This window comes from Pristiophorus japonicus, chromosome 12, assembly GCF_044704955.1.
Source record: "Pristiophorus japonicus isolate sPriJap1 chromosome 12, sPriJap1.hap1, whole genome shotgun sequence".
In the NCBI taxonomy this organism is placed as follows: Eukaryota; Metazoa; Chordata; class Chondrichthyes; family Pristiophoridae; genus Pristiophorus; species Pristiophorus japonicus.
In genome coordinates this window covers 144,738,741-144,763,879 of record NC_091988.1, presented here as the reverse complement: position 1 = coordinate 144,763,879, position 25,139 = coordinate 144,738,741, and the positions used below count along the sequence as shown (strand labels likewise).

The 25,139-nt window shown below is 44.7% G+C and overlaps 1 protein-coding gene across 1 annotated transcript in view; it reads left to right on the top strand.

The window, feature by feature from the left end:
• LOC139276876 (cadherin-like protein 26) overlaps positions 1 to 24,458 on the top strand; it is a 108,554-nt gene extending 84,096 nt beyond the window's left edge. Inside the window, exons 15-17 of the mRNA XM_070894874.1 lie at positions 9,559 to 9,615; positions 16,577 to 16,633; positions 23,370 to 24,458. Of these exons, the coding sequence (XP_070750975.1) occupies positions 9,559 to 9,615; positions 16,577 to 16,633; positions 23,370 to 23,585 (330 nt within the window). The 3' untranslated portion in view covers positions 23,586 to 24,458. The remainder of the gene's footprint in view (positions 1 to 9,558; positions 9,616 to 16,576; positions 16,634 to 23,369) is intronic.
• Positions 24,459 to 25,139: the final 681 nt, after the last annotated feature.

Genomic DNA, 25,139 nt, shown 5'->3' with positions numbered 1-25,139 from the left:
ATCAGCATTATTAATTGGGGCCCAAGGAAGCATGGATCATACGGCATCTTTCCTCTTTATTTATTGATGTTAAGAAGATTAAAGTTTGAAGCCATTAAACCATTATTTATGCAAATTAAAAATAGCGGCCTGGCGTTTCGGCTCAATTGCGCAGAATTTTAAGCGTAATTTGCATTCAGCGCAATTCGAGGTTCCGCAATCTTTTGAGCTAGTTTTAAAAACATCGCACTGGAAGACAGCCCCACCCATAAAGCTGTCTACGCCTCAAAGTGAATCAATCACCACTGGGAGTTTGCACTAATTGTGCTCATTTGCAGAGCTTCAGGGAGGCTGGCGCTAACTCCACCCATTTCCGCCACTGGACAGAAAGGAGTCGCGCGCGATGCTAAGCGGTCTCTGCGCACGCGATGACATCATTGCCGGTTGCAAGGCGGCCTTGGACACTACCGGTGGGGTACGCTGCTATATGTCAGCTCCCCTGCTAACTCCCGCGCAATTTCGCGGTACTGGTAGCGCATCCCCCCATGCAACAGTTTCACGCCCCAGAGGCGCTAATGGGAGGAGCAAAACAGGACAATTTTGGACCCCAAGTGTCTTGGCCGAGTATGCCAAGGAGTTCCATGAGGTTAGAACCTCCACTTTTGAACTTAGCATCCAAAAATGGGCATAATTTCTGGCATGGGGGTTAAAAAACGGTTTTCAGATTGCCGGCTTCTCGCCCATTCTCAAAACACCTGGTTTACGTTTTTGAAAATGGGCATTACCGCGAGCGATATCAAATGGGCGGTAGCGTTAAATTTTTCTGTCCTTCTACCATAAAGTGTGGCCATCCTTAGCAACGGCATAGCAACGCTCGATTCCCACGATTCTGGAGGTCAAGGGTCACCATGACATGCGCAGAAGAGGAGACAAAGAGAGAGGGAGCTCAGAGGCATTGAAAGCATGTGTGGCTGTGGTGTGTACTTGTTTGGCTGTTGTGGGAGGCACGAGGGAGATTCACCAGCAGCAAAAAGCCTACTAAGCACCAAGAACATATTTGGCACCGAGTTTTTGTCCAACAAATAAGATATAACATGGAAGGGATGGAGGAGGCCCTGGAGCTGGTAGCCAGGAACACTGGTGGCAGAGGGCTCCCAGTGGTCCTGGAGCGCCACAAGGTGATGCACCCCCATTGCCAACCACACATGGGAGCCAGCAGCAACATCTTGCTTCTGGCTTGGAGCAAGTTCCCACCTTGGGACCGTCCTCTCCGTTATCTGTCCAAACAGCGCTTCGGCCGTAACCCCGCCCCACCATCCACCCCCCCAATGAAGCATCACCTGAGGAGCTCCTCAGCCAGGCGGCTTGGAGTCGGGAGGGGAAGGGGAAGGGGTAGAGGTGGGGAGGAGAAGCGGGGCGTGAGGGGGGTGTGTGGGGAAGGGTTGGTTTGTACAGAAATACTGATGATTTCAGACTAATGTTCGGTTTAAATGATTTTTATTTAACAAAACCTTGCAGCACATTGGCTCAGGTAGCTGTACCTTTACACTCTTAATTTCAATCAACGTAAACTTTAACGGTCACCAAGGTGATGGCCACCATTGTGGTATGACCTGCACACCCAGCAGTGTGTCAGCCATGGAAATAACACTAATGTTCTCAACATCCAGGGGTATTCAACATTCAGGGAGCATAGACAGAAAGGAAAAGGAGGTGGGGTAGCATTGCTGGTTAAAGAGGAAATTAACGCAATAGTAAGGAACGACATTAGCTTGGATGGTGTGGAATCTGTATGGGTAGAGCTGCGGAATACCAAAGGGCAGAAAACGATAGTGGGAGTTGTGTACAGACCACCAAACAGTAATAGTAAGGTTGGGGACAGCATCAAACAAGAAATTAGGGATGCATGCAATAAAGATACAGCAGTTATCATGGGCGACTTTAATCGACATATAGATTGGGCTAACCAAACTGGTAGCAATACTGTGGAAGAGGATTTCCTGGAGTGTATTAGGGATGGTTTTCTAGACCAATATGTCGAGGAACCAATTAGAGGGCTGGCTATCCTAGACTAGGTGATGTGTAATGAGAAAGGACTAATTAGCAATCTTGTTGTGTGAGGCCCGTTGGGGAAGCGTGAACATAATATGGTAGAATTCTTTATTAAGAGGGAAAATGACACAGTAATTCAGAGACTAGGGTCCTGAACTTAAGGAAAGATAATTTCGATGGTATAAGACGTGAATTGGCTAGAATAGACTGGCAAATGATACTTAAAGGGTTGATGGTGGATAGGCAATGGCAAACATTAAAAGATTACATGGATGAACTTCAACAATTATACATCCCTGTCTGGAGTAAAAATAAAATGGGAAAGGTGGCTCAACCGTGGCTAACAAGGGAAATTAAGGATAGTGTTAAATCCAAGGAAGAGACAAGGAAAAGCAGCAAACCTGAGGATTGGGAGACATTTAGAATTCAGCAGAGGAGGACAAAGGGTTTAATTAGGAGGGGGAAAATAGAATATGAAAGGAAGCTTGCTGGGAACATAAAAACTGACCGCAAAAGCTTCCATAGATACGTGAAGAGTAAAAGATTAGTGAAGACAAACATAGGTCCCTTGCAGTCAGAATCAGGTGAATTTATAATGGGGAACAAAGAAATGGCAGACCAGTTGAACAAATACTTTGGTTCTGTCTTCACGAAGGAAGACACAACTAACCTTCTGGAAATACTGGGGGACCGAGGTACTAGTGAGAAGGAGGAACTGAAGGAAATCCTTATTAGTCAGGAAATTGTGTTAGAGAAATTGATGGGATTGAATGCCGATAAATCCCCAGGGCCTGATAGTCTGCATCTCAGAGTACTTAAGGAAATGGCCCTGGAAATAGTGAATGCATTTGTGATCATTTTCCAACAGTCTATTGACTCTGGATCAATTCCTATGGACTAGAGGGTAGCTAATGTAACACCACTTTTTATGAAAAAAGGGAGAGAGAAAACGGGGAATTATAGACTGGTTAGCCTGACAACAATAATGGGGAAAATGTTGGAATCAATTATTAAAGATGAAATAGCAGCGCATTTGGAAAGCAGTGAAGGATCGGTCCAAATCAGCATGGATTTATGAAAGGGAAATCATGCTTGACAAATCTAGAATTTTTTGAGGATGTAACTAGTAGAGTGGACAAGGGAGAACCAGTGAATGTGGTGTATTTGAACTTTCAAAAGGCTTTTGACAAGGTCCCACACAAGAGATTGGTGTGCAAAATTAAAACACATGGTATTGGGGGTAATGTATTGACGTGGATAGAGAACTGGTTGGTAGACAGGAAGCAGAGAGTAGGGATAAACTGGTCCTTTTCAGAATGGCAGGCAGTGACTAGTGGAGTGCCGCAGGGCTCAGTGCTGGGACCCCAGCTATTTACAAATGTACATCAATGATTTAGATGAAGGAATTGAGTGTAATATCTCCAAGTTTGCAGATGACACAAAGCTGTGTGGCAGTGTGAGCTGTGAGGAAGCTGCTAAGAGGCTGCAGGGTGACTTGGACAGGTTAGGTGAGTGGGCAAATGAATGGCAGATGCAGTATAATGTGGATAAATATGAGGTTATCCACTTTGGGGGCAAAAACACGAAGACAGAATATTATCTCAATGGCGGCAGATTAGTAAAAGGGGAGGTGCAACGAGACCTGGGTGTCATGGTACATCAGTCATTGAAAGTTGGCATGCAGGTACAGCAGGCGGTGAAGAAAGCAAATGACATGTTGGCCTTCATAGCTAGGGGATTTGACGATAGGAGCAGGGAGGTCTTATTGCAGTTGTACAGGGCCTTGGTGAGGCCTCACCTGGAATATTATTTTCAGCTTTGGTCTCCTAATCTGAGGAAGGACGTTCTTGCTATTAAGGGAGTACAGCGACGGTTCACCAGACTGATTCCCGGTGATACGTCCTTACTATACAGTCTAAATGCACACGAGGTCCATGCTTGAGAGAAGGTCAGTCTGTGACCTGTCCTTTATTCCTTAGCACTCAAGTGATGAAGGTGTGTGGAGCTTCCCCTTTTATACCTGAAGGTCCAGGTTAGGAGTGTCTCCTAAAAGTTCACCACCTAGTGGTCATTGTTCTCACAGTGTACAACTTGTCAGTTTATACATGGGTTACAATGCTGGTTGAATACATGACATCACCTCCCCCCACCAAAGTCTTATTGGGATCACAGGTTGAGTCTCTCTGGTGGTTTATGCTCTCTTGTAGGGCGTCTGAGTTGGGGCTCCGGTTGTTGGCGCTGGCCTGAGTGTCTGCTGTTTGTGGTGCCTCAAGCCTGTCCGGACTGCCCACAATGACTGGGTTCTCCTCCCTTTGGTTCCGGTGTTCGGTCACCTGAGGTGGAGTGAACTCTATATCGTGTTCTTCCTCTGCTTCTTCTATGGGGTTGCTGAACCTCCTTTTTGTTTGATCCATGTGTTTGCAGCAGATTTGTCCATTGGTAAGTTAACTACCAGAATCCTATTCCCCTCTTTTGCAATCACGGTGCCTGCGAGCCATTTGGGCCCTGCAGCGTAGTTGAGGACAAAGATAGAGTCATTTACATCAATACATAGCGTCCTCGCATTCCTGTCATTGTAGTCACATTGTGACTGGCGCCTGCTCTTGACAATTTCTTTCATGGTGGGGTGTATAAGGGATAACCTGGTTTTGAGCGTCCTTTTCATTAGCAGCTCTGCGGTTGGAACCTCTGTGAGCGACTGTGGTTGGGATCTGTAAGCCAACAGGAAGCGTGATAAGTGGCTTTGTAGGGAACCCCCTTGGATTCTGAGCATCCCCTGTTTGATTATCTGCACTGCATGTTCTGCCTGGCCGTTTTAGGCCAGCTTGAACGGTGCCGTTCTGACATGGTTAATTCCATTGCCTGCCATGAAGTCCTGGAATTCATTGCTTGTGAAGCACGGGCCATTGTCGCTGACCAAGATATCCGGTAGACCGTGGGCGGCGAACATTGCCCGTAGACTTTCTACCGTGGCAGAGCATTTGCTTGAAGTTAAAATGTCACACTCGATCCATTTGAAGTAGGTGTCTACTACAACCAAAAACAGTTTTCCCATGAAAGGACCTGCGTAGTCCACATGGATGCGTGACCAAGGCTTGGCGGGCCAGGACCAGGGGCTAAGGGGGGCTTCCCTGGGCGCATTGCACAGTTGGGCACATGTGTTGCACCTGCGAACACAAAGTTCCAGATCTGCGTCTATCCCTGGCCACCAAACGTGTGACCTGGCAATTGCCTTCATTATGGCAATGCCCGGGTGCTCATTGTGGAGTTATCTGATGAACACCTCTCTGCCCATCTGGGGCATGACTATGCGGTTTCCCCACAGTAGGCAATTGGCCTGAATCGAGAGATCATCCCTGCGCCTGTGAAATGGTTTAAATTCCTCAGGGCATGCCCCATACGTGGCTGCCCAGTCCCCATTCAGGACACATTTCTTGACTAAAGACAATAGCGGGTCTCTATTTGTCCAGACTTTGATCTGACGGGCTGTCATGGGTGAGCCTTCGCTTCCGAAAGCTTCAACAGCCATGACCATCTCAGCAGCATGCTCGGTAGCCCTGTCAGTGGTGGCTAGTGGGAGCCTGCTGAGTGCATCGGCGCAGTTTTCGGTGCCCGGTCTGTGCCGAATTGTATAGTCATAGGCGGCTAATGTGAGTGCCCACCTCTGTATGCGGGCTGATGCGTTTGCATTTATGGCCTTGTTGTCGGCCAAAAGGGACGTTAGGGGTTTGTGATCTGTCTCCAGCTCAAATTTCCTGCCAAACAGGTACTGGTGCATTTTCTTTACCGCATATACACATGCGAGTGCCTCCTTTTCTACCATCCCATAACCCCTTTCTGCCTGGGACAGACTCCTGGAGGCATAATCTACCAGCTGTAACTGACCCTTGGCATTGACATGCTGCAACACACATCCGACACCATAGGACGACGCATCGCACGTTAACACAAGTTTCTTACATGGGTCATATAGCGTTAACAGATTGTTGGAGCATAGCAAATTGCGTGCTCTATCAAAAGCCCTTTCCTGGCTGTCCCCCCAGACCCATCCGCGACCTTTGCGTAGGAGCATGTGTAGCGGCTCAAGCAGCATGCTCAATTTGGGAAGAAAGTGACCAAAATAGTTCAGGAGCCCCAGGAACGAACGCAGCTCCGTCGTGTTGCGGGGTGTGGCTGCTCTCTGGATCGCTTCCATCTTGGACGCAGTAGGGCTCATCCCGTCTGCTGCTACACTGATCTCCAGGAATTCTACCTCTGGAGCTAGGAAGACGCACTTCGCCTTTTTCAGTTGCAGCCCTACCCGGTCCAGTCTGCGTAGCACCTCCTCCAGATTGTGGAGGTGTTCTTCAGTATCGCAACCCGTGATAAGGATGTTGTCTTGAAAAACCACTGTCCCTGGAATCGACTTGAGGAGGCTTTCCATATTTCGTTGGAATATCGCGACGGCCGAGGGAATCCCGAATGGACATCTGTTGTACTCAAACAACCCCTTGTGTGTCGTGATGGTGGTCAGCTTCTTCGACTCACTCGCCAGCTCCTGGGTCATGTAAGCTGAGGTCAGGTCCAATTTTGAAAAAAGTTTGCCACCGGATAGCGTCGCAAAGAGGTCCTCCGCTCTCGGTAGCGGGTACTGGTCTTGGAGTGACACCCGATTGATGGTGGCCTTGTAATCACCACATATCTTGACCGATCCATCTGCCTTGAGCACTGGCACAATCGGGCTCGCCCAGTCACTGAATTCGACTGGCGAGATGATGCCTTCCCTCAGCAGGCGGTCCAATTCGCCTTCTATCTTTTCCCGCATCACGTACGGCACCGCTCTGGCCTTGTGGTGTACTGGCCTGGTGTTCGGTTTATGTGAATCACTACCTTGGTCCCCATGAAAGTACCAATGCCGGGTTGAAACAGTGAGTCAAATTTGTCCAGGATCTGTGAGCATGATACTCGCTCCACAGAGGAAATTGCATTGACATCGCCCCATTTCCAGTTCATGACAGCAAGCCAACTCCTCCCCAGTAGTGCGGGACCATCCCCCGGGACAATCCAGAGTGGTAACCTGTTCTCCGAATCTTTGTGGGTCACGACTACCGTGGCGCTGCCTTGCACCGGAATGATCTCCTTTGTGTAAGTCCATAGCTGTGCGTCAATCGGCGATAATTTTGGCCTTCTGGCCCTGGACGCCCAGAACTTTTTGAACTGTTTGATACTCATCAGGGACTGACTGGCCCCCATGTCTAGCTCCATTGATACTGGGATGCCATTGAGGAGCACTTTCATCATTATCGGTGGCGTTCTGGTGTATGAACTGTATACGTGCTCCACATGAACTCGCTGAACTTCAGCTTCCAGTGATTTCCCCCAGCGTTCATTTCTGCAGGTATTTTGCTCATTTCTGCAAACTCTGGCTGAGTGTGTGCCTCCACACCTCCAACATGAGCTGTTGTTGGAAACAAAAGATCCCTTGCCAGTCGATCGTCTCTGACTGCCTATGTGACTGTCCTTAAGTGCGCTATGAACAGGTGTTGATGGCCCCATTACTGGCTGCATTGTCCCTTGCGATGGCGTGAATCGCCGTCCAGCTAACCATTGTCTCTGTCGAGCTCCCCCTCTGGGCTCGACTACATGTTGGGGCATGCCCAATTGCCTTTGTCTGCCTGGAGAACTGCGTGCTGCTTTAACAATGTTGATTCTCTGTCCCAATGATTCCTTAACACAGTACCTCTCATCTGTTCTGCTAGTGGCCATTCTTGCGTGGTTTTAATCCAAGTTTCTCGTCGCCATTGATACGTCCTTACTATACAGTATAAATGCACACGAGGCCCATGCTTGAGAGAAAGTCAATCTGTGACCTGTCCTTTATTCCATAGCACTGAAGTGATGAAGGTGGGTGGAGCTTCCCCTCTTATACCTGAAGGTCCAGGTTAGGAGTGTCTCCCAAAAGTTCACCACCAAGTGGTCATTGTTCTCACTTGTCAATTTATACATGGGTTACAATGCTGGTTGAATACATGACACCCGGGATGGCAGGACTGACATATGAGGAGAGACTGGATCGGCTGGGCCTGTATCCACTGGAGTTTAGAAGGATGAGAGGGGATCTCATAGAAACATGTAAAATTCTGATGGGATTGGACAGGTTAGATGCAGGAAGAATGTTCCCGATGTTGGAGAAGTCCAGAACCAAGGATCACAGTCAAGGATAAGGGGTAAGCCATTTAGGACCGAGATGAGGAGAAACTTTTTCACTCAGAGAGTTGTTAACCTGTGGAATTCTCTACCACAGAAAGTTGTTGATGCCAGTTCATTGGATATAGTCAAGAGGGAGTTAGATATGACCCTTACGGCTAAAGGGAACAATGGGTTTGGAGAGAAAGCAGGAAAGGGGTACTGAGGTGAATGTTCAGCCATGATCTTATTGAATGGTGGTGCAGGCTTGAAGGGCCGAATGGCCTACTCCTGCACCTATTTTCTATGTTTCTACTTTTCTATGTTTCTATGCTCATTTGCAGACCTTCAGGGTGCTCTAAAAATTAAACTGGTTCCTTTGGGCACATTTTAAAACTTTTTAAATGCGATTTTTGTTTAAATTTACTAAAAGACTAAAAGACTTACAAAATACTTTAATATATTTTGTAAAAGTGGATTTAAGTAATTTAAAATTGGGTTACATGGAGGTGGTGAATTGACATTGTGATTAAAAATGCTAACTTTTTGTGATAAATCTATTTTCAGTTGTTTTAATGAAACTTCACCAAGTTATTATTTTTAAATATATGAAGGAAAATCATTTAAACCAGAATTCTTAAAAAGAAAAGATGAAAGCCTAGAAATTCATTGTTGCCCAGTTTGTGGGCGGTAACACCTGGGACGCACGCAACTTTGCACCAGGCCACAGCCCGGCACCTGATCAAAGTGCCGGGCTGCACGATGGCTGCCCGGACCACGCCAAAGAAACTTAGAAAGGGCCGACGGGAGAATTGGCCGGATATAATAATGGTGACGCGCTGTGCTCCATGCCTCCCCTTTAACCTCTGGACGTCGGCCCGGTTTGCGACCCGTGAAGCTGGCGGTGACACCACCATTTTCTGCCACCGGACGGAATGGGGGTGCCGCGTGATGCTGAGGGGTCTCTGCGCATGGCGATGAGATCATCGCCGGTTGGAAGGCGGCCCGGGACACTACCGGCGGGGTGCGCCGCTACATGTCAGCTCCCCCGCTAACTCCCGCACAATTTCGCGGTATTGGTAGCGCCCCCCCGTGTAACAGTTTCACGCCCCGAAGGCGCTAATGGGAGGCGCAAAACAGGGCAACTTTTGCCCCCGAGTGTCTTGGCTGAGTGAGCCAAGGAGTTCCATCTTGTTCAGGTTCTGGGAAAGAATGATCTAGGGTAGGAGATAGTTCATTGAGTCTGGATTTGAACATTAAATGTGCTGGTAGAGAATCCTCGACATGCAGCGTTTTGTGATTAAATTATCTTGAAATGTATTCACATAAATTTGTTATCTATTTATTTCCTCTCTCTTTCAGGGTAATTCAATGCACTACGATATTGGTATGCAAAAATTAGGGAATATGCAGTATCAGGTAAGAGAGGAATTACTGGATTTTTATGAGAAATGGTAATATTTTCAAATCGCGTAAAGGGTCCAAATTTCCTGAATCGCACTTACGTTGAAATTACAGCTAAATTTATATCCGTTTCTAAGACGATCTTGCCGACTGCAACTTGCAGTGAAATTACCCGAGAATTTTAGCATGTTAAAACTGGCGGAAATCAACGTTATCAACTGGGGCCCGAGCAAGCATGGATCTTATGGCATCTTCCCTCTGTATTTATTGATGTTAAGGAGATTAAAGTTTGAAGCCATCAAACCATTAGTTATGCAATTTAAACACAACGGCCAGGAATTTCCGCTCGTTTGAGCAGAATTTTAAGCGTAATTTGCATTCAGCGCACTTCGAGTTTCCGCGATCTTTTGTGCCAGTTTCAAAAACATCGCACTGGAAGACAGCCCCGCCCATAAAGCTGTCTACGCCCCAAATTGAATCAATCACTATTGGGAATTTCCACTAATTGCGCTCATTTGCAGACCTTCAGGGAGGCTCTAAAAATTAAACTGGTACTTTTGGGCGCAAGGATACGAATAGGCACATTTTAAAACTTTTATACGTGATTTTTGTTTAAATTTACTAAGAGACTGACTAATGTACCTCAATATAACTAGAAAATAGTTTTATATTTTTTTTAAGTGGATTTCAGTAATTTAAAATTGGGTTACATGGAGGTGGTGAATTGACATTGTGATTAAAAATGCTAACTTTTTGTGATAAATCTATTTTCAGTTGTTTTAATCAAACTTTACCAAGTTATTACTTTTAAATATATGAAGGAAAATCCACTATGAGAGATCACTACCCCAATTCCATATGGAGAGGCATCACATGCTAGCTTGATCTCCTTAGAAACGTCATAGTTAACTAACATGGTACTCTCTACCAATTGGCTTTGAATGCTGCATCGCTTTCTTAAGACCACTTCCAATGGACCTGTTTTTTCAACAGCTCATTTAGTGGATATAACACAGTAACCAAATTTGATAGGAACTTCCCATAATAGTTCAAAAGACCCTAAAATGATCGAAGTTCAGTGACATTCTTGGGAGTGGGTGCATTTCTAATTACATCCCGCTTTCCCTTGGTTGGATGTAAACCATCTTTGTCTACTCTGTGCCCTATGTACTCCACTGAGTTTTGAAATAACTCACACTTGTGAGCAGTCACTCGGACTTTGTGCTTCTCTATCTGTTTGAGCACTTCATTCAAAATGTTATTATGGATTTCCCTTTTTGGCGTTGATATTAGTATGTCATCTAAATAATATACTACCCCTTCAATACCTTGTAAAATCTGGTTTATCACCCCTTGGAATATCGCGGGGGCAGAAGACACAAATGGTAGCCTATTAAATTGATATAGGCCATGATGAGTATTTATAGTCAAGCTTGACTTGGACTCCTCATCTAGTTCAAGTTGTAAGTAGGCATTTGTGAGATCTAACTTTGAGAAGATCTGACCACCTGTCAGCGTTGTGAACAAATCTTCTACATTTGGCAATGAATTGGGGAGATTACCCTCTCGAACCTGGTTTACAGTTACTTTATAATCACCACATAGCCTTACCTTACCATCTGACTTAGGTACAACAACATTGGGTGTAGCCTAATTACATAGATCTATCTTAGAGATAATGTTCTCAGCCTCTTGTCTTTCGAGTTCTTGCTCAACTTTCTCTTTGAGTGCGTATGGTACGGGATGTGGCTTTAATTAAACTGGTCTAGCTTCCTTCTGTACTCTGACACTCACCTTGAAGCCTTGCATTGGACTGCCTGTTTCACAGAACACCTTTGTATACTTCTTGATGACATCATCCTTCAATGCAAATCTCGTTTCAACACGAAAAATTTCATTCCAGTCCAGCTTCAGTGATCCCAACCAATTTCTTCCTAGTAAGGCAGGCTTGTCTCCTGCCACCACCAAGAGAGACAAGCCCTGAAATTGATCCTTGTATTTCACTGATACAGTGATACGACCTACCACAAGACTTTACTGTCCTGAGTAGCCTCGCAGCTCTACCTTGGATTTCTCCATTGGGAAATCACGCAATTTGTCAAGATAAAGCGATTCCTATACTACGCTCATGGATGCACTTGTGCCGATTTCCATAGGTATCTTGGTTCCTGCAACATCTACTTGGAAGATGATACTTTTCGAATCACTGCTAGATACTCTCGTGCTCCTGATGGTGTGTCTCTTTGTCTTTATGCTTTTCTTCCATGCCATATAGTCTCTGGGAATTTTTAATTATACCCTTGAAAGTTGGTTTACTCTTTAGTTGGCATGCCTTTGTAAGATGCCCAGTTTTTTTCTAGAAGAAAACTCTGCCTTCACATATGGACAACTTTGAGCTATGTGTCATCCCAGGCACTGATGGCACGACTTGAATGCTCTGTTATCGTGGCCAGTTGCTGAGGCCTTGAGACCCAACTGCCTTTTACTTTTAACCTGCAGGCAATTCACCTCGGTTGTCTGATGACTGGAAATGGCTCGAAATTCTCGGGAGTATTGGTAGGCCATATTCATTGACATAGCTGTCTGACAAGCTAAATCAAAAATCAAGTTGTGGTTGTAAACAACTTTCTTCTGATTGCTTCACCTTCCATCCCACAAACAAAGCTGTCAGGCAACGCTCGGTCCTGAAAGTTTCCAAAATGACATTTTTTAATGGAACAATGTACTCACTGATACTCTCATCGGGTAATTAATTTTGCATTTCAAAATGCTAACTTTCAGCAGTTTCCAGGGGCTCAGGACTGCAGTGCTCTTCTAACTTGCTTAGAATCTCCGTAAGTGATGTGTCCTTTGGCCTGCTGGGAGCAAACACATTTTTCAGGGGCCTGCTTCTTTCAGGTTTTCTATCTAAAACCCCCGATTACTGGTTTCACCATCGGGGACTTCGATGATACATTTTTGCGGTGAAAAACATTTCTATTCGCTCCACATACTCCAAATGTTTCTCGGTGGCTTTGGAACTCACCCAAGTGCCCTATTATTCCCATCTGGACTCTTCAGTTCAGCCAAGTGTGCTTGTAATTTACTTTGGATTTTTAGGTGTTCTGCAACAAAAAAGAACCTCTCTAGTCTCTCTGTTGTTTGGTTGGAATCATCCACCAAGAAAAATTTCAGCTATGTTATCCAGGAATCCGATCCTACATCACCAAATGTGATATATTCTCTACGGCATCACAAACACACAGACGACAAGATGGCTCCTAACACAGGAACTTGTCAGGTGACCTGTCACCTGTTGCCTTTATTGTATTTACAGAAATGGCTGCATTACCACAGTGGTCCACTAGGTGGAACTATATTACAGTGTTCAACCTATGCTCTTGGGAAAGGGGAGAAAACAGACATCTGTTGCTAATTCTGAAGTTCTCTGCCAAATTTCCTTTCTGACCCCTCATGGGTGTTCAGCGAAGTCCCAGATGTCCCAAATAGAAACATAGAAACATAGAAACATAGAAATTTACAGCGCAGAAGAAGGCCATTTCGGGTCATCGCGTCTGCACCGGCCGACAAAGAGCCGCGCGGCCCTTGGTCAGCAGCCCTAAAGGTTACATATAAACCTATGAACAATGAAGGAAAGGCAAAGGGCACCCAGCCCAACCAGTCCGCCTCACACAACTGTGACACCCCTTATTCTGAAACATTCTACACTCCACCCCAACTGGAGCCATATGATATCCTGGGAGAGGCAAAAACCAGATAAAAACCAGGCCAATTTAGGGAGAAAAAATCTGGGAAAATTCCTCTCCGACCCATCCAGGCGATCGAAACTAGTCCAGGAAATTATGATGGCCGTATTCTATTCCCTGCAGTACTTACCATTATATCTGCACTCAATCTAATCCCAATTACCAGCTCTAGGTCCATAACCCTGCAGGTTACTGCACTTTAAGTGCCCATTCAACCATCTCTTAAAAGTGGTAAGGGTTTCTGCATCCACCACTCTTCTAGACAGCGCATTCCAAATCCCCACAATCCTCTGCGTAAAGAAGCCCACCCCCTCAAATCCCATCTAAACCTTCAACCAACCACCTTAAAACTATGTCCCCTCGTAATAGACCCCTCCACCAATGGAAATAGGCCCTTATTATCCACTATGTCCAGGCCCCTCAATATTTTGTACACCTCAATGAGGTCTCCTTTCAACCTCCTCTGTTCCAATGAGAACAAACCCAGCCTATCTAATCTGTCCTCATAACTAAGATTCTCCATTCCAAGCAGCATCCTAGTAAATCTCCTGTGCAACCTCTCTAGTGCAATCATGTCCTTCCTATAATACGGCAATTAGAATTGCACGCAGTACTCCAGCTGTGGCCTAACCAAAGTATTATACAATTTAAGCATAACCTCCCTGCTCTTATATTCTATGCCTTGGCCAATAAAGGCAAGCATTCCATATGCCTTCTTAACCATCTTATCCACCTAGCCTGCTACTTTCAGAGATCTGTGGACAAGCACTCCAAGGTCCCTTTGTTCATCAACACTATTAAGTGGCCTACCGCCTAATATTTATACTCTTTCGTTATTAGCCCTCCCAATGTGCATCACCTCACACTTCTCTGAATTGAATTCCATTTGCCACTGCTCTGCCCACCTGACCAATAGATTGATATCCTCCTGCAGCCCATGACTTTCCTCCTCATTATCAACCACACAGCCAATTTTAGTGTCGTCTGCAAACTTTTTAATCATACTCCCTATATTCAAATCTAAGTCATTGATATATACCACAAAAAGCAAGGGACCAAGAACCCTACTGGAAACATCCTTCCAGTCACAAAAACATCCATCAATCATTACCCTTTGCTTCCTACCTCCAAGCCAATTTTGGATCCAACTTGTCACTTTGCCCTGTATCCCATGGGCTTTAACATTCTTGACCAGTCTACCATGTGGGATCTTATCAAAAGCCTTGTTAAAGTCCATATATACTACATTGTACACACTATCCTCATCAACCCTCTTGGTTACCTCCTCAAAAAATTTAATCTGGTTAGTCAAGCACGATCTTTCCTTAACAAATCCATGCTGACTGTCCCTAATTAATCCTTGCCTTTCCAAATGTAGATTTATCCTGTCTTTCAGGATTTTTTCCAATAATTTTCCCACCATTGAGGTTAGGCTGAGAGGCCTGTAATTACTCAGCCTATCCCTTTCTCCCTTCTTAAACAAGGATACTACATTAGCAATCCTCCTATCTTCCGGCACCATGCCCAAATCCAGAGGACTGGAAAATGATGGTCAAGGCCTCTGCTATTTCCTCTTTTACTTCGCTCAACAATCTATCAATTATTTGCCTTCCATATGCTGTGTTCACCTCTTTTTTCCAGAGGTCGATTATTATATTATCAGAAAGGTCAAAACCATTTTCTTAGGTAAAATATAAATGGACAATAAATTCACTCTTCGCACATCCTGAGAACAATTAGGAATAGTGAATTGTAGAATGAGTTTTAAAAAACCCGTTAGCTATCCTGTTATACATTGCTAAAAAACTTAAAAGCTACAACATTTTCACATAGTATTCTGAAATAATTTATTCCATAAAACAGCAGTATTCAACACTTTGAATCGGTTCTCCTGATGGCTTAATGCAGTGTCGTTCAATAATAATTGGTATTTAGCCAGAGGTGGGGCTATAGCTATACCTTTCTCAGCCACATTCACTAATTTTAGTACAAAAATTCTTACATGCACTTGCTTATAAGTCTTCCAAGCACTTACCTTGTTGGTTGCGCCCTGCAGTAGTCCCTTTAAGATGGACCTGCAACCCAATATTGCAGAGAAGGCTTCAAACAGGCACTAGGACCCTAATTTAAATATGCAAAGGGCCTATAATCGATTTAATGTGCTTACATCAATATGACGGGTGGCGTACTTCTTGCCCGCCAATTTGTAGGCTTAGGAGGCCATCAAGCACCCAAACAACGGGTGCTGCACAATCAGATTTCTAGGCCAGTCTGTCCTAAATTGACAATTCGAGGGAGCGAAGTTCCCCAGCATCCCGTTTGGGGGCGGTAACCATCTCTTGCACCCAGCGTGGAAGTCCTGCCCTGGCCGCGAAATTGCGGCTACCGCCCCCCACAGGAATTGGAGTGCAATGCCATGTGCTCCACAAACTGTTGGGCCGGTTTGGGGGTGCTACTCGGGCGTGTTCATGAACGCTACGTGGCTTCTCCACATAGCACTGACGCGGTTCAATGCTTCAGCCCTTCTGTTAAAAGGGAGGGCCACTGAGCACTCTGACGGGCATCTAATGGGCTCCACAGGGCCACCAGTGCGACGTGGAGCCGAGGCCACAGTCCGGCACACAAACAGAGTGCTCATCTTCACGATCGCGGCCCGGACAATGGCAAAGAAATACAGAAGGGGCCGACGGGTGAGGAAATAAAAATGGTGGCGCGCTGCGCTCCCCACCTCCACTTTAACTTCTGGACGTTGTCCCGGTTCGCAACCCGTGAGGCTGACGCTAACATCGCCAATTTCCGCCTCTGGACAGAAATGGGTCGTGCGTGATGGTAAGGAGTCTCTGCGCATGGTAATGACAGCATCGCCAGTTGCAGGGCGGCCCGTGACACTACCGGCGGGTACGTGTCAGCTCCCCCGCTAACTCCTGTGCAATTTTGCTGTACCGGTAGTGCCCCCATGCAAAAACAGTTTTACTCCCCGGAGGCGCTAATGGGAGGCGCAAAACAGGGCAATTTTGACCCCTGAGTATCTTAGCTGAATGAGCCAAGGAGTTCCATGGTGTTCAGGTTCTGGGAAAGAATGATCTACGGTAGGAGATAGTTCATTGAGTCTGGATTTGAACATTGAGTGTGCTGGTAGAGAAACCTCGACATGCAGCATTTTGTGATTAAATTATTTTGAAATGTATTCACATAAATTTGTTATCTATGATATGTTATCTCCCTTTCAGGGTAATTCAACTCGCTACGATAGTGGTATGGAAATATTAGGAAATATCCTGTCTGAGGTAAGGGAGAAATTACTGTGTTTTTATGAGAAATGGTAATACTTTCAAGGCGCATATAGGGTTGGAATTTCCTGAATCACACTTACATTGAAATTATGGCAAAATTTATATCCGTTTCTAAGACGATCTTGCCAACTGCAACTTGCACTGAAATTACCCGACAATTTTAGCATGTTAAAACTGGCGGAAAACAATTGGAAATCAGCGTTATCAACTGGGGCCTGAGGTAGCACAGATCATACGGCATCTTACCTCTTTATTTATTGATGTTAAGAATTTTAAAGTTTGAAGCCATCAAACCATTATTTATGCAATTTAAACACAATAGCCTGGAGTTTCCGCTCAATTGCGCAAAATTTTAAGCGTCATTTGCATTCAGAGCACTTCGAGGTTCCGCGATCTTTTGCGCTAGTTTTAAAAAATCGCACTGGAAGACAGCCCCGCCCATAAAGCTTTCTATGCCTCAAAGTGAATCAGTCACCATTGGGAATTTCCATTAATTGTGCTTCAGGGAGGCTCTAAAAATTAAACTGGTTCTTTTGGGCACAAGAACACTAATAGGTACATTTAAAACTTTTAAACATGATTTTCGTTTAAATTTACGAAGAGACTGACTAATCTAACTAGAAGATAGTTTAATATATTTTGTAAAAGTGGATTTCAGTCATTTGAAATTGGGTTACATGGAGGTAGTGAATTTATATCGTGATTAAAAATGCTTACTTTTGTGATAAATCTATTTTCAGCTGCTTTAATCAAACTTCACCAAGTTATTGGCCCAGAAATCGCGGCCTCCCCGGGTCCGTATGGGAAGGCATCGGAAAAGCCAGTTTTCAGTGCACAATGCGCACGCGCTGAAAACCAGCTTTTCCGATCTGTCAAGTTTCTGGCTTGACATGCTCCATATCTTGGGCACGAGGATATTTACCAGGGCAAGATTACGCATATCTTGCCCAGCGAATGTCCTCACAACTCTTGCGCCTGATAAAAGCAGATGCATAGCCTACTTTTACAGGCCTAAGAGTTTTAAAATACACAAAAACATTTTAAAATAAAGTTATAAAACCACATTTTATTGTTAAAAACCCTCCCCACTACGGTAAGTTTATTTTAAAGCATAATTAAAAAAACCTTTTAAAAATTTGGGAAAATATATATTTTTTAAAAAACATTAATAACTTTCAGTTAAATTAATAAAAATATGTTGTGCATTTTTTGTATCTTTTATTCATGTTTTGGGGGTGTTTCTCATTCATAGTAATATGAGTTTCGTAAGTCTGAAACTCCTATTACTATGAATGAGAATATAATGTCCCGAGTCATGTGACTCCAGCTCCAGGCCTGTGCACGTCCTGACGGGCACGCGCTCCGATGTGCAGTCAGGAGAAGCCTCGGACCGGGATCTCACGTGGCCACAGCAGCTTCAGATAGGTGGGCATCTTTTTTCTAAAATCTATACGAACGCCTGCGGGAAGGAGAAACCAGGATTTCTGGGCCAATACTTTTAAATATATGAAGGAAAATCTTCTAAAGCAGAATTTTTAAAAAGGAAATATTGAAGCTTAGATGTACATTATCGCCCTGTTTGTGGGTGGTAACATTTGGGAGGCATGAAACATTGAGCCACAAGTCCCACCCCAGACGATAAATTTGGGTTACTGCCCCTGGAAGGAAGTGGAGCACTAAGTCGGAACGTGGGGGGGTGGCATGCTGGCGTGTACGAGGGGCTCTTCCCTCAATTAAAGGGGAGGGCGTAAGTTGCATACTCTGCCAAAGAGGAAGCCATCTACCTGGACCACCGGAGAGCGGGGGTGCCGTGCGATCAGCTTGGCACTCAAGCAGAGTGGCGGGCTGAGCGACCGCGGCCCAAACCCTGTGAAGAAACCGAATCCGGAGCAGCAACAAAAAGGTACGTTATTTTTCAGCAGTCGGCCACCTCCCCTTTTATTTTCACCTCGATAGCGGCTGGCCTTCCAGAACACGTCCCCTGAAGCTGTCGCTGTTATTGCCCCGCGCAGCTTCAGAGGACGAAACCCAATTTAGGGGCAGGGGCACTACCGGGGCGATGCGCACGATGATGACTTCACAATCTCTGGGTGCAGGAGATCGGGGCGCAAAGCCACAGCTCCATCGCTAAACTCCGCCGAATTTAATGGGATTCGTCAGCAGCTCCGCGCCCGCTCGCAAAGTTATTATTGCCCCATTAGTGCCCCCAGGGGCACTTACGGGAGGCACAAAGTAGCCCAATTTCTCCCCCTAAGTTGTAAATCGCTGCCCAATTGCTCTGGTTCATGGCTGATTTTGCCGTTGATCAGTCAAAAACAATTTTGGAAATGGAAGAAATTTGGGGCGCAGCTGTGCACAAAGCAGAAACTCTACCCCAGCATGTTTAAGAAAATGCAATTCTAGAAGCCTTTCTCTCTTTAATATAATCTATTCTGATGCCATCAAAAAATAATGATATAAAAAATATAGTGCAGCTCTCAAGAAGGAGAAATAAATTATACTACTAAGAAGTCATTCTTTTCTTCAGTTGTAAACTGGCTTCAGTCCCAGGTTAATGGCTTCCAGTGTTTTTGCTGCTTTGCTAACTCACTCCACATGTCTGTGTGGTTTTTGGACCAATGCTCTTCGGGCTAAATTTCATCTGCATAGCGCCTCATCACGTGCTGATCAAATATCTAACGTATCCTCTAAATTACGCAGAGTGTCAGTATATGAGCTGGTGGCTGGGTGTGTGAAATCAAGTGAGTTGTTTCTCCTCCTCCTCCTTCCTCCTCCTTTCCTTGTCCTTCTCCTTCCTCTTCCTCCCTCCTCCTCCTCCTCCCTTCTCCTCCTCCTTCTTCTCTTCCTTTTTCTCCTCCATTTTCTTCTCCTTATTCTTCTCCTTCTCCTTCTTCTCCTCCTTCTCTTCCTTCTCCTTCTTCTCCTCTTCCTTCTCCTCTTCCTCCTTCTCCTCTTCCTCCTCCTTCTTCATCTTCTCCTTCTCTCTCTTCTCCCTCATCTTGATACACTGGCTGGGCAGACTGGTTTTCTTGGGTGCTTGAAATGAAAAAGGCACAAGGGTAGGGTTATGATGAATGGAGTGAGTGGGGCAAGCAAGAGGTGCATGCTTACACTATGTGCAGATTATAAATCAGAAGAGATTGTGGGTTGAGGCGGAAGTGGGATGTGAAAAGGAGGATAAGGTGTGAGGATACCAGCATCTTGTATTCTTTCAGCCCTGCCACTGGCTCAGCCATGCCCCTGCCATATGCCTGCCAAGAATGGCCAGCATCATCTCCTCCAGGGAGGTGAGGTTGTGAAAGCGAGCCTGGGCCCCACCGGTTAAGTTCTGCTGGCACCGGTTATCCACCATCTTTACCTGCAAGAGAAAAGGAAGTGTGTCAGTGAGTGTGGTGCAATGTGATGGGGTGATGAGGCTGTCATGGTTGAATAGCTAGTAGCGTGTTCAAGCTGTGAGATGTGGGTGTGAGGCTTGCAGCAGTGGTAAGTGTGTGAGGGTGAGGTAAAGTTACGATGTTTGGTGTGAGTCATGTTTGGTAAACATTGTTGGTAGGTGAGTGTTGAGGCCGTGGTGCATTGAGCATTGTGTGAGGCTGGTGGTGCAGATGGTGGGATATGGCATTTGAAGATGAATTCACTGACTTTGATAATTTGTGTGTGGTCATTAAACTTCTTCGTGCACTGAGTCCAGTTCTTCGGGGCTTCACTGCTGGCATTTACCACAATGGCTATCTTCTCCCACTGCACTTTGATCTGATGCCAGGTGAGCCTCTTGACCCCCTGTGGAAAGAGGACCTCTCTCCTGGAGTTAACCTCCTGGACCAAGACCTCCAGTGCTGCATCGGAGAACCTAGGTGCATGCTCTCTCTCCTGTTGTGCCATCATTATGACTTTGTTGTCCACTGACTTCCCAACCACTTCAATCACCTGTTGCAGCCAGAAGGTGCCAACCTTTAAAAGGTGCTAACTGCCTATGTATTGCAAGCCAGTTTAATTGGAGCTAGCCTTGCATAAACTTGGGCCCCTGCTGAGCGTTCAACACTCCAACATGTTCAGCGCTTAGCTGAACGCTGCAATCATGCTAACCAGAAGGCAGGCAACTAATTTCAAACAAATAGAAACATAGAAACATAGAAAATAGGTGTAGGAGTAGGCCATTTGGTCCTTCGAGCCTGCACCACCATTCAATAAGATCATGGTTGATCATCACCTTAGTACCCCTTTCCTGCTTTCTCTCCATACCCCTTGATCCCTTTAGCCGTAAGGGCCATATCTAACTCCCTCTTGAATATATGCAACGAACTAGCATCAACAACATTCTGGTAGAGAATTCCATAGGTTAACAACTCTCTGAGTGAAAAAGTTTCTCCTCATTTCGGTCCTAAATAGCTTACCCCTTATCCTTAGACTGTGCCCCCTGGTTCTGGACTTCCCCAACATCGGGAACATTCTTCCTGCATCTTACCTGTCCAGTCCCATCAGAATGTTATATGTTTCTATGAAATCCCCTCTCATCCTTCTAAACTCCAGTGAATACAGACCCAGTCGATCCAGTCTCTCCTCATATGTCAGTCCTGCCATCCCGAGAATCAGTCTGGTGAACCTTTTCTGCACTCCCTCAATAGCAACAACGTCCTTCCTCAGATTAGGAGACCAAAACCGAACACAATATTCCAGCTGAGGCCTCACCAAGGCCCTGTACAACTGCAGTAAGACCTCCCTGCTCCTATATTCAAATCCCCTAGCTATGAAGTCCAACATGCCATTTGTCTTCTTCACCGCCTGCTGTACCTGCATGCCAACTTTCAATGACTGATGTACCATGACACCCAGATCTCATTGCACCTCCCCTTTTCCTAATCTGCCGCCATTCAGATAATATTCTGTCTTCGTGTTTTTGCCCCAAAGTGGATAACCTCACATTTATCCACATTATACTGCATCTGCCATGCATTTGCCCACTCACCTAACCTGTCCAAGTCACCCTGCAGCCTCTTAGCATCTTCCTCACAGCTCACACCGCCATCCAGCTTAGTGTCATCTGAAGTGTTCAACACTTTATACATACTATAGAAAACTATTCGACTCAGTGTTATTGGGCTCAATTTTCCCCAGTGATTTGCGCAGTTTTTTTGGAGCAGGCTGCTCTTTTTGGCTTGAAAACCCAGTTTCCCCAATCAATTTGCACCAGTGTAAGTCAGTTAGTTATGATATTTTAGGCCAGTTTTTTTTCAGCCACGTACACCAATTAGAGAAGTTTGGCCAGCTGAGAGTTACTCCAGTTGTGCTTAGGCCAGCATATGTGGCCTCTGCTGAAAAATCTTCCCTACAGTTAAGGAAATCGGCGCAGCAGCTGCCTGGACACACTAAAAGAATTGAAAAACGCATAGCAGCAACTTACCTCCAACCCCGCCCAAAGGCTGTCCGGTCCCATTCTCGGTCCCTGGTTCACTCACTCACACGCACAGAGAGAGAGAGAGAGAGAGTATGGGGACCGAGAATGGGACCGGACCCACTTCGGGTGGGGTTGGAGGTAAGTTGCTGCTATGTGTTTTTCAAATATTTGAATGTGTTGGGAGCTGACTGTATGCTTCAGCTCGCATTGTACCCCTGGTTACCATGGCGGCCCCATCTTTTTGGCGCAGATCAAGGCTCCACCCCCTAAAACTAAAGGTCAGGCTAGCCCACGCCAAAATGAAGAAATCCAACGGGGAAACTTAGAATCTTTTTTTTTGTGAACTAGGCCCCCAAAAATCAGGCATAACTCTTCAAGTACGCCAAAAAAATGCTTTGGGGAAAATTGAGCCAGTTATATCTATAATATATTAAAGATCTTGCATATAGCCTGCATTTCCTATGTGTCACAATTACCTTCCTGCAACAATGCGCCTTTGTACTCTGTTGCCAATAGCTTCCTTGTTATGAAACAATATATCCTGTGACTCACTATAAACAACACCACAGGAGATCAGTTACAATAATAAATGCAGGGTAAAATAATCTGGCAAAATATATGTTGCCATTATGTCTACACCTTTCTCATTACCTCAATTCCTGAATTTAGTTTTGCTTCTATACCAACTCTGTCATATAACAATTTATTGCATTGTTTGAATGTGTGATAAATATGCCATGGTCTTTCCATGTGAAGCCATTGTACTGCTTCTCTCTCTATAGTTTTGTATATATGGCCATGCCTTTTGTGTCAGCAGTAGCACCATTGATAGAAGTTTGTTTGCCAACTGATGACTTTCAGAGAGAGAGGTGAAATAACCAATGGTACATTCTACTAGTGGAACGTTAGGGAAAAGAGTGCCTCAAACATATGTAGCCAGGGCTCCTTGACATCAATATTCTGCCTTTAAAAACTGTTATATAGGCAACTCTGGTCAGGATCTGTTCTTGGCTGCCAATAATGGGGAAACAGGCTTTTTGCATAACTTTGGATCATAGTTTTGAAGTTTCTTATCAGCAAATGTTTCTTATAGATGTCTGATTTGGTGACTTAACTTCATGAATGGCTGGTACCATAGTGTCATTAACAGGAACTTAAGTAAGATCTTACTATCCATAATTATGTTCATCTAGCACAAACAATTGCTCTTTTAAAGATGTGTAAAGAGCTTACCGTAAAGTGTACTCATTTGGAATTGTAAAATAAATCACACAAGTGTAATGATTAAAACGGCCTGTATTGATGAATGCTGATTTTACTTGTTTTACTTTCCAGAGGCTGAATGCTTGCAGTGCATGGGAAGATGCACAAGGACATTATCAGCCCCGTGTTTATCAGTATGAGGGTGAAGAAAGCAAAATTACATCTCTTGATCGCATCTCGATGGTTGAAAGTGATGCTGGATTCAGCTACCTGGACAACTTGGAGGAACATTTCGTTACATTAGCAAAGATCTGTCAACAAAAAAAATCAAGTTTGAATTGCAAATAAAAACAGAAAATGAAGGTACTATTTAGCAGGTCAGACAGCATCTGTGAAGAGAGAAACTGAGTTAACGTTTCAGGTCGATGACCATTTATTAGAAACCCCTGTGCTAATTTATTTCGTTCACCTAAAACTTAACTCTGTTTCTCTCTCCACAGATGCTGCCTGACCTGCTGAGTATTTCAAGAATGTTATGTTTTTATTTCAAATTTCCAGCATCGACACTATTTTGCTTTTGTAAGATAGAATTGCCGTTGAATTTCCTCCAAATTGAAATACATTCAAAATCAGCAAATATCACATTAGATGGTATCACAAATCTATATAAATGGCAATTTAAAGAAATTTAGGCGGCGAAATTCCCTTGTTGTGCACCTCCATTAGTGCCTCTGGGGGGCGCTAATGGGGCGTGTAAGTGTTTTCGCCCAGGGTAACGCTTATACATGAGCCACATTATATAGCCATCATACATGAGGGGGCTTGACAAGGTGCATGCAGAGAGGATATTTCCACTCATAGGGGAAGCTAAAACTAGGGGATACGGTCTCAGAATAAGAGGCCGCCCATTTAAAACTGAGATGAGGAGGAATTTCTTCTCTCAGAGTGTTGTAAATCTGTGAAATTCTCTGCCCCAGAGCGCGATGAAGGCTGGGTCATTGAATATATTTAAGGTGGAGATAGTCATATTTTTCAGCGTTAAGGGAGTAAAGGGTTATGGGGAGCGGGCAGGGAAGTGGAACTGAGACAATGATCAGATCAGCCATGATCTTATTGAATGGCGGAGCAGGCTCAAGGGGCCAAATGGCCTACTCCTGCTCCTATTTCTTATGTTTTTATGTTCTTATTAAAACTCCAGATTTGATGTTAAATTATGTAAATAAACACCTAGCACAATTCCATTATAGTTCTGTTGGGTTTGCACCTTTTTCCTTAGGTCTGAATTTACTGAAAACTTTCATCATAGTAATGTTGCACCTATGGCATGCAGCATTATTACAGTTTGAGTGACTAATGCCATTATCTATGGCGCGCCATAATTTGCTGGGTCTTTTACTCTGCTACACAGAGACCCTTGATGACGAAGTTGAACAGCTAATTATCATAGCTTCGCCCTCATTAAACAAATGATTTTTCCAGCAAATTATGGTGTAAATTTGCCACTGGAGGTTCAGGGAGTACAACGATTTAACTTATGGCTTTCCTCGCTAATATTGCCTTTGCAGCGAATTCCAGGCCATCATGTACCGTTTAGAATGGGAGCAAGGGAAGCTTCAAGGACACAAAGCTCATAAGAGCCTGTGTATGTTATTTCTGATGTTTAAAATACTTTTTAGTGCAGTGATTTGTGTTAGCACTGCTTCATACTTTCGCTATTTTTACTACTAATTATTTTTCAGGAAAAGAAGCAGCCATTTTTTTAACTCCTTTATTTTGGATTTTAAAACACCTCAAATATAATGTTTCATGGCTGCGATGATTCAACATCTCAAGATGGGGAAAATATTGGAATCAATTATTAAAGATGTAATAGCAGTACATTTGGAAAGCAATACAGGATCG